Source organism: Engraulis encrasicolus, chromosome 1 (assembly GCF_034702125.1).
Source record: "Engraulis encrasicolus isolate BLACKSEA-1 chromosome 1, IST_EnEncr_1.0, whole genome shotgun sequence".
NCBI lineage: Eukaryota > Metazoa > Chordata > Actinopteri > Clupeiformes > Engraulidae > Engraulis > Engraulis encrasicolus.
Genome location: NC_085857.1, coordinates 14,352,508 through 14,362,008, shown reverse-complemented (window position 1 = coordinate 14,362,008; position 9,501 = coordinate 14,352,508). Strand labels below are relative to the sequence as shown.

Genomic DNA, 9,501 nt, shown 5'->3' with positions numbered 1-9,501 from the left:
CAGGGAGAAGAGGGGCCCAGAATTGAGTACGTTGTATTGCATTGTAGAGATTGAGAACGTGGCCCTTTCAGATGTTTTTGTCCTGGGCCCAGACAAAGCTGTCAGCAGCCCTGATTCCAGTCTTCTCTGGTCTTGTACATGCTTGCCAGGCTAGCGGGCTGCTGCTGCAACAGAAAAGAACTGAAGTCCTGCCTGAGGTGGATCTTTGATTTCACTCTAAACCCCAAAAGTCACATGATGTGCCCAGACTCTCATACAGTATACAGTACAGCCCTAATCTGGCAGTGCAGTGCTGGGGGACCTGATTAGCTGCAGCTGGCAAGACTGCAATTCGGAGAATACGAAAGGATTACGTAATACAGTGGTGCTTTTGATCAGCCTAAAAACCATCCATTTCATGGGTGCAGTGCGGAGACTTAATTATCTGGAATGACATAAACTAGGGCCTGAAAAAGGGGACTGGGATGCGAATACGGCTGTTTCAGTCTGTCATTGTGATCACACAAAAAATCAGAGCATACAATGCACATTTTAACTGCAAAACTTAACATTCATTCAACAAATTAGTTCGTTCAGTATGTGTGTGTGTGTGTGGAGATTCTCTACTCCTCTTTGGCTGTGCACCAAACTCTTGATTTGTTTTTCCATCTTCCGGTTTACCAGGACATCTTGACGTTGGAGTGGCTTATTAAAGTAACTGATAAGGACGCTCACTGCCACCATGTCTGCCACTGTTATCGCAGCCCGTTTCCTGTCCTTCTAACCAGGACTGTCCCCTTAAGCACTGCCTGCCCCTTCAGAGGATGGGACTTTTTCTCAATGGTGGTTTTCAGGCCGATCAAAACGCAGCCGGTGCCGGTGCCGGTGCCCACACCAGTTATGCTCGGCACTTAGGTGCTTATTTGCAAACCACCCGTGTTCATACCGGGCTCTGAACCTTTTCCGCACGTGACTATGTTACCCGGATGAACCTGCTGACAGCCATGTTGTCGTCACGGTTCTGTGAGATAAGCCAAGTATTTATACCAACTTTCCGGTTCCCTAACACAGTGTTTCTCAACAGGGGTGCCGCGGAAACGTGGCTGATAAATTATGCAATATAATACATACCGGTATTTGTCTAAATTGATGAGTTAATGCTAGTCAGTGCAGTGGAATCTTTCATCTGCCATTTACGCACAATAAAGTAAATCTAGGTCGCCCCAGTCAGCTGCAACTTCGAACGTAGGTCGTGTGACGTTTCCAAATGTGTTACTTTTCCAAGCTTGTATGGTATCGTATGCCATGCCATATTACTGCTTGTTGGTTTGGGGTGCCTTGAAATTTTTCATGAATTGAAAGGGTGCCTCGCCTGAAAAAATGTTGAGAAACACTGCCCTACCACAAAGATCGCCACCCTGAACACGATGGCCATTTCGGGATTAGGTGCGGGAATGGGCACCGGCACGGTTCTTAGTCAGACAGAATGCGTTGTCTATTCCGAAAAAAGTTAATTGTGCCAGAAAATGAATATGCATAATGTATTTTAATTCAAAGCAACATCCACTCTTTACATGCAGCAGTCAATGCAATCATTTCTTGTTAAGATGGCTTTCTGCAAGGATCCGTCAAGGATTTCCATTTTGCATTTTTTCTCTTAGCAAAGATAAATTAATTGATTCTAATTGGTCATTGTAAATGCCTCAAGACAAATGAATATTCAGTTCAAAATACCCTCCAGGAGACTTGTGTTGTTTGTGTACATCTCCTGATCTGCTGGTCAGAATATTGCAAAGTTACTAAAATTCCTAAAGTGATGCAAATAGTTGTTTATAATCGTAAGAATTAATGGTAACACTTTATTTTAGGGATACATCTATTAGCACTAATACATACAATGTTAATGCCTGCATAAGTAACTTGTAAGGCATGTACTAAGCAAACACTAAGGCCTACTAGGTCCTTACTAAGGTTAAATTGGTAATAAATCCCTTATTGTGCATGAACAAGACATTTGCGAATACATGCCTAACAAATGTTTGATTTTGCTTTGTACATGCCTTACAAGTTACTTATACAGGCACATTGTATGTATTAGTGCTAATAGATGTATCCCTAAAATAAAGTGTTACCGAATGAACAACAGGACTCTGAAACCTGCCGTGCCTCCTGCCAGTATACACATACCACACCACACACACATATAGAGTACACACAACAAGGCAAGTTTTTTTTTTATTCCACATCCTAAATTTTATTTTAAAAAGAAAAAGAAAAAAAACAATAAAATAACTTTTAGTGTCCCATCTTAAACAAACAAAACAAAACATTATTTGCCAAGGCCTTTAAAAAAAGAAAAGAAGAACAGAATCTCAATGTCTAGCAGCATCCAAAAAACACCATGAGCAGTACCCAGGAATCAGCTATAAGTTTTTTTTTTCTCCATATATATTTAAGTCTCTCATTTGGGGTCTGGTTCTATACATAATGCAGCCAAATGCTGAACAATTAATTAATATCCTTGTTTTTATTCAATGAGGGGTAGGAATTATGTACTGTACGACTGGGGTTAAATAAGCTTAAATAAGAGTGCTTCGTAAAAAAAGACACTTGACTTAACTTGACTTTAGTTTTCTTTCATGTTTTGTCTTTGTCTTTTCTCTGAGGTACTTTACACAGACAACATTGACAACATTTTGGCATTGGACTGAGGTGACTTGTGGGTCTGTTACACCTCAATGCACACTGGGTTGACCATGGTAAGAATAGGTTTTCATTGGGGAGGGAGGGAGGGATAGAGAGACAGAAAAGAGGAGGAGAAAAAGGTTCAAGCTGACACCCCGAAGTAGGCTAAAACTGTACACACATAGGGTAGGATATGTGGCGCAAAAGGACAAAGAGTAAAGTAGAGAGGAGAGGAGACGAAGACAAAGAAGTGAGACAAGGAGTGGAGAGAGAGAGAGAGAGAGAGAGAGAGAGAGAGAGAGAGAAAGAGAGAAAGAGAGAAAAGATAGAATAAAGTCCGGTTAGTTTCCAGCCACAATACCACAGTTCAATTCAGGCACACATGATGGGGGACTTAATCTTTCTTTTTTTTTCTCTCCGTCATCATTTTTTTTTCTTTTGCAAAATAAATATATCAGAGTACAACTGCATCTTTGACAACATCATCACAGTCAGTGCTATTTAACCATACAGGAAATAAAAACAGTTTTGTGACTACAAACGCACCATACCATAATTATTATTGCTGCTAGAACTCCAAAAAAGATCAAAAGATCCACAATGTTTTAATTTCTTACTGTACAAAACTACTTACAGATAGAGCGATAGAGACAGACAGAGAGGGTGATGGGGAAAGGAGGGGGGGAGGTAAAGGACAAGAGAATGGGAAGGATGGAGGGAGACAGAGGGAGGTAGGGAGGGAGAGATAGAGAGATACAAGTTCACATACACAAGGAAAGCACCCAGAAATGAAACTCAGAAATGAACCAACGGTAAAAAAGGACCTGACCTGGCTCTTGTAACGTAACCATCACACAGAAAGGATGAAAAACGAACAACGAACAAGTCGAGACCAAAACAAAAACCCAGGGTTTCAACAAAAAAAAAATCGGTCTACAGTAGTACGTAGTTCCATCTGGGTTCAAGGTTCGAGTCTATCTGAGAGGGAAAAAAAACAGGTTTAAATGCTGGCGAGGCACCCAAGAAAATATGACTTTTTATTTATCTTCAATTACATTCATTTTCTTCTCCTTCTGTTTGTATCCACGCTCCTCATTTGTCTCAAAAAAAACATTGTGCCTGGCAGTGCAAGCAGATACTGTCTCAGTTTTTCCACAAAGAAAAAGCACACCGTTTGTTATTTGTCCATCATAGTCATTGTTCAATCCCTTTAAAGTTCGTTCGTCCATTTTTTTTAAAATTCCCCTTCCGGTTTTTGCCCTCTCCTCACTCGCTCACATTTCTCTCTGCCTCGCCAAAAGTCCACATCGTTGACTCAGTGTTAGCGTGTTAGCATGTTAGCCTACGCATCCAAACACTGTAGGGAGTGGGAGGGTGGGTGGAGAGTGTTTGTGGGGGGCATAGAGGAGAAAGTGTGTGTGTGTGTGTGTGTGTGGGAGGGAGGTTGTTTGGGTCGACATAACCACATCAGCAGTACTGAGTAAATACTTCAACACTTAGAGTCAAATTAAACATCCTTAGTGTTGATCCAGCTCTCAAAGTGTAGCATTAACACTGCAAAGTTGTGTTAGACTCTTCACTGTGTCTCACAGTCCAGACACAAGTGGCATCACTGTGTTTACCTTTAAGGGTTTAAAAGTTGGGAGAAGTGCGGGAGTGACATGACATGGGTGTTAAGTAGTAACATAGCTCTGTTTCAAACATTAATGACTTGTAATTGTCATTGTGTTATAGAAATGTGACGTTTCTTTTTGTCCACTGCCCATTCAAAGGGGTTCCTCTCCATGAAACTCCTCCGGATGGGAAAAAGGCATTTGAGTCAGTGACATGGTGCTGGTTTAGACAGGTGCAGTTGTTTTTGTTATGATTTTAACTTTTTTTTTGTTAAATGTCATGTCTGGTATTATGTTGTTGTGTCTTCTTCCAACGCTGTACTACTACTGTAGATTCAAGGGCTACCTATCCATGGAGCAAGGAATTGGGTTGTTAATGTATCCCAGCTGGATCTGTGAAGCAATTCCAGGTGTGGTTTGTAAGAACTACAGCATGTAGGCTAGTGCTCCACGTGTGTTTTCCATGTACAGCTGTTTTGGCATTGCCACATCAGTCTTTCGGAAGGTCTTGTAGGTATGTCCCATTGCTTAGGTTGTCCAATCGGTACTCGGTAGCGCTTATTATTCGCTTTATTGGTGTATATGCATTTGGGGTCCAGTGTCCCATCAGGAACTTATAAACCATGGATGCAAGAAGTCCCCTTTCGAAGGCAGCCCGGTTGGTGCTCTGAAAAACAGTTCCAGGATAGGGAAGTGTAGGTTATGTGTACTGCTATTCTGTCTATCCTTACGGGATTTGGTTTTCCGGTCTCAGCCCATATCACCCTTTCTTTCAGGAATTTGTGTCCATGGAGTGTAGGGATAGACTTCTAAAAAAAGGTTCCAGGTTGGTTAGTTCGAATAATTAGCCGTGATGTTGTGTGCATCCTTACAGAGACTCAGTCTGAGGTCGCAGTAATGCTGCAACGTTCAGTGATTGTTATCCATGGAGTAGAATAATCCTGTTAGCAAAGTAGCCCATCTGGTTCTGGTAAACGGTTCTAGATACACTTGAGAAACTTATGCTGTTGTTGTGTGTATTCTTATGGGGTCCCATTCTAAGGTCCCCTTAGCCTTGTATGGACATTGTCTGGCATTGTTGTCCATGGATTCAAGGAACAACTCAGTGAAGTAAACCCACCTGGTCCTGCAAAAAGGGTTCCAGAAAGGTCCGTGTTGAATTACAGGAAGTGGTGTGTGTATCCATGCAGTAGGTACTAATTCTGAGGTCCTTATGATGTTATTGGGTTTAGTGGTGTGGGAATAATCCATGTTTAAGTAGCATGTATGGTTCTGAAAACGGTTCCAAGCAGACCACTGTTGAATTGGGAAAAGTGTTGGTGTGTCTCCATAAGGTTCCATTCTGAAGTCCCATGAAACATTGTATTCAAGGGTTCATATCAATGGACTCGATGAGTCACTAGGTAAAGTTGTATAGCTGAATTCCCAAAAACTGTCCTGTCAGTAGTTTTTGTGTGCATCGTTATCAAGTTCTGAAATCCCCTTGACAGTGTAGGGTCCTTCAGGGATTCTTGTCCATGGTTTCAGGGGGAACCACTATATGAAATAACCCATCTGGTTCTAAAGACGGTTCCAGGTCGGCTGGTGTAGATTTATGTTGTTGTGTTCTGTTTGTATCCTCATGGGGTCCTCCATATTGGGAGTCCCATATTGACATCCCCCCCCCTGTGGTTCCTCTTTCACTGGGTAGGGTTCCCATAGTGGTTCTTCTCTTCACTGGTTCTTGTCCATGGACTCCAGGAACCACTCTGTGAAGCGCCTGAGCTGTGCGGCGGCGGTCTGGCTCTCCTCGTGGAGGCGCATGTTGTCCTGCCGCAGGTGCTGCACCTGCTCCTGTAGCATGGCCTTGTCCTGCTGCTCCTGGAACACAGAAAAACAGACAGAGAAAATTAGATTAGATTAGATTACATAAAATTATATTATTCAATTAAATTCATTCTTTATTCCAGACCCAGGGGGATCCATATCACTTTAAAAAGACAAAGCATCACAACACAGTACATATCTTAAAAACAAAAACAAACAAACAAGCAAAAACCTGGAACAACTGACAAAGAAAAAGAAGGGGGAACAACAACAAAAAAAACACAGATATATCATATTAGATTATATTAGATTACATTACATTATATTAGATAGATACGTTAAATAGTTAGACAAATCCTTATTGTTCCATAGGTATGGTGAACTCAGGTAAATTGGGCCACTTTTTTGCAAACAAGAGAATGGTCCAAAGTGGCCAAATTTACCTTAATTCATCATATGATAATTTTAACACAAGAAAGCAGTGTCAGATGTTTTGCATGTCTCGCGCATGTATCGCACATGTGACAAATGTATGGATGAAACATACTGTAGCTCTGAGGCTCTTACATGTAACATGAAAACACACATAACAGGGATTAGATTAAATTAGATCAGATTAGAGGGTCTCAACTGGGGCTCTAGCACCCAAGGGGGCATTTGGGGAGCCCTGGGGAGGGGGGGGGTGGTTGTTACAGGATACAGCTGGAGGGCAGTGCTCTGTTGCCATTGGGGGGCATTAGTCTATAACAGTGGTTCCCAACCTTTTTCTTCAGGGACCCATGTTTTTACTATTGTAAACTTTGGTGACTCAACCACGCGAGCGCCCGCACGAGAGGGAGTCACAAGATTCCTCTGTTTTCTGCTAAAACTCTTTTTTGTTATTTTATTCCTCAATTCGTCTTTGGTCAAATAAAGAATAAATGCTTAATGTAGCACTTACATTTTATTACGTCTATGCATATAGTTAATTGCTTTGTCATTTATTCAACATGGGCTATATTTCAAATTAACCCCCTTAAAATCAAGCAGTCTCCGCGACCCTCTGTGGATCTTTGGCGACCCATAATTTGGGTCCCGACCCATAGGTTGGGAACCACTGGTCTATAACATGTTTCAATTGGCAGGCTTGTGATGATGCAAAGGGGGCGTTCGTTCAAAAAAAGATTGAGAACCACTGGACTAGGTAAATCCTCATTGGTCCATAGGTATAACAATTTCAACACAGGACAGCCATGTCAGGTATAAGTGATGTATGGCTCATGCATGGCGCATGCTCGTGCGGCGACCTGCAGCAAGTCTTGTCTGTGTCGTTCGTTCTGACTATTTTTGTCTTGTTATTTACACGCATCATCGTATATGATTTGTAACATAAACTACACTGATTGATCAGTCAAGTGCTGCACTGTGCTACAGTATATTGCGGAAAACTGATGAAAATTAAACCATGGATTTTATGGGCCTGTTTCTGCTGTGGACGGCGTTCTATTTTGTGGAGGCTCTGGCTGGTTTCACCAAACTAGAGCGCATTTCATAGAGCAGAGACTTTCTCGTCAAATCGAGTAAATACCAAGATCTAAATGCAGTGATATTGAGTGTTTTGATGATCACACAAGAAGCAAAAGGGATTCAAACAATGCGCCTCACAGAAAAAACAGGAACCGAGGTAAGCGAGCTGGCGTGTGTAACAGACTGAGGAAGCAATCTCTTTCGCGCATTCCCCTGCCATCAGTAATTCTCTCAAATGCTCAGTCACTACGGAATAAGACTGATGAGTTGCAGGCCAACGTGACACTTCAACACGAGTTCAGACACTCATGCTTGTTGGCTCTTACAGAGATATAACATAGTTACAAGAGAGAGATTTGGACTCCGAATTGGCCATAGATGGATTTGGAGTACCTGTGCGATTGGATCGGAATGCAGCGGTGACAGGCATGTCACGCGGGGGTGGGGTTTGCTTGTATGTGAACCAGAAATACTGCAAAAATGTTCTTGTAAGGGAGAAACTGTGTACAAAAGATGTGGAACTGCTGGCCGTGTCGCTGCGCCCTCCCTATTTGCCCCGCGAATTCCCCCAAATATTCGTCTTGGTGGTATACATTCATCCCAGAGCAAGTGCGGATAATGCATCGGACACTATTGCGCGCTCTGTCCAAAGTCTGCAGGCCTTTTCCCCGGAAGCGCCTGTGTTCATTCTCGGTGATTTTAACCACTGCTCTCTTAAAAACAATTTAAGGAACTTTCACCAATATGTTACATGTCCGACCAGACTTGATAAAACACTGGACTTATGTTACGGGTCGATTAAAGGCGCTTATAAAGCGCTCCCACTTCCCCCATTAGGTGGAGCGGATCATAACTGCGTTCATTTAATACCGAACTATCGGACTGTCTTGCAGAGGGAGAAACCCCTCACCAAACAAGTTAAAGTCTGGACTGAAGATTCCATATGCAGCCTACAGGGATGCTATGATTGTATGGACTGGCAGGTGTTTACGGACACATGCTCTGACATAGACAACCTGGAAGATGTTGTCAGCAGCTATGTTTCCTTTTGTGTGGACAACGTAATTTCGGAGAAGACAATTAAAATATACCCTAAAAGCAAACTGTGGGTAACAGCATCACTGAAGATCTTGCTTTACAAGAAAAAGTGTGCATTTAGAGAAGGAAATACTGTCGCACTTCAAAAAACTGAATAAAGAGGTGAAATCCGAAATATGGAGGGCAAAAACGGGATTATAAGGACAAGCTTGAAGGGGAGTTGGTAAAAATAATTTAGGGTCTGCTTGGAATAGTATGAAGACCATAACTGGGGACTAAGAAAAAAGAGACTCTAAAGTGGTGTTGGATGGTTTTAACTGTGATAAACTGCTTGCAACAGGAACTAAATTCATTTTACTTGAGGTTTGATTCACCAATGTTTAACGACACCATTCTAGAATTGAAACACCATCTTACTGACAGTGTCCTCCCACCTTTCAACATTCATTCTGTGATGAAGGCCTTCAAGCACACTAACCCCAAGAAGAGTCCTGGGTCAGATAACATAGGGGGTAGATTGCTCATGTCATGTGCTGAGCAGCTTGCACCAATATTTTATCATATTTTTAATCTCTCTCTCAGTCAACAGAAAGTCCCCCAAATCTGGAAACACGCTACCATCGTCCCTGTGGCTAAACACAATCACCCTAAGGTCCTTAATGATTTTAGACCTGTTGCCCTGACCTCCTTGGTTATGAAATGTTTTGAACGACTTATGAAAAGATGTATTTTACTTGCCACAGAGAGACTCCTGGACCCTCTACAGTTTGCTTATAGGGCCCAACTTGGTGTAGAGGATGCCACTGCCACCTTACTACATATGTTATTTAAACATCTTGAGGGCAGCAACACGCATGCAAAGATTTTATTTGTA

At 42.1% G+C, this 9,501-nt stretch overlaps 1 protein-coding gene across 2 annotated transcripts in view; it reads right to left on the bottom strand.

Annotated features, from left to right (window-relative positions):
* Positions 1 to 2,218: 2,218 nt before the first annotated feature.
* The window catches only part of LOC134448157 (signal-induced proliferation-associated 1-like protein 2), a 202,612-nt gene continuing 195,329 nt past the window's right edge, over positions 2,219 to 9,501 (bottom strand). For both annotated transcript variants that reach the window (XM_063197918.1, XM_063197919.1), the window contains one exon: positions 2,219 to 6,137. In XM_063197918.1, coding sequence (XP_063053988.1) covers positions 5,991 to 6,137 — 147 coding nt within the window. In that variant the 3' untranslated portion in view covers positions 2,219 to 5,990. The remainder of the gene's footprint in view (positions 6,138 to 9,501) is intronic.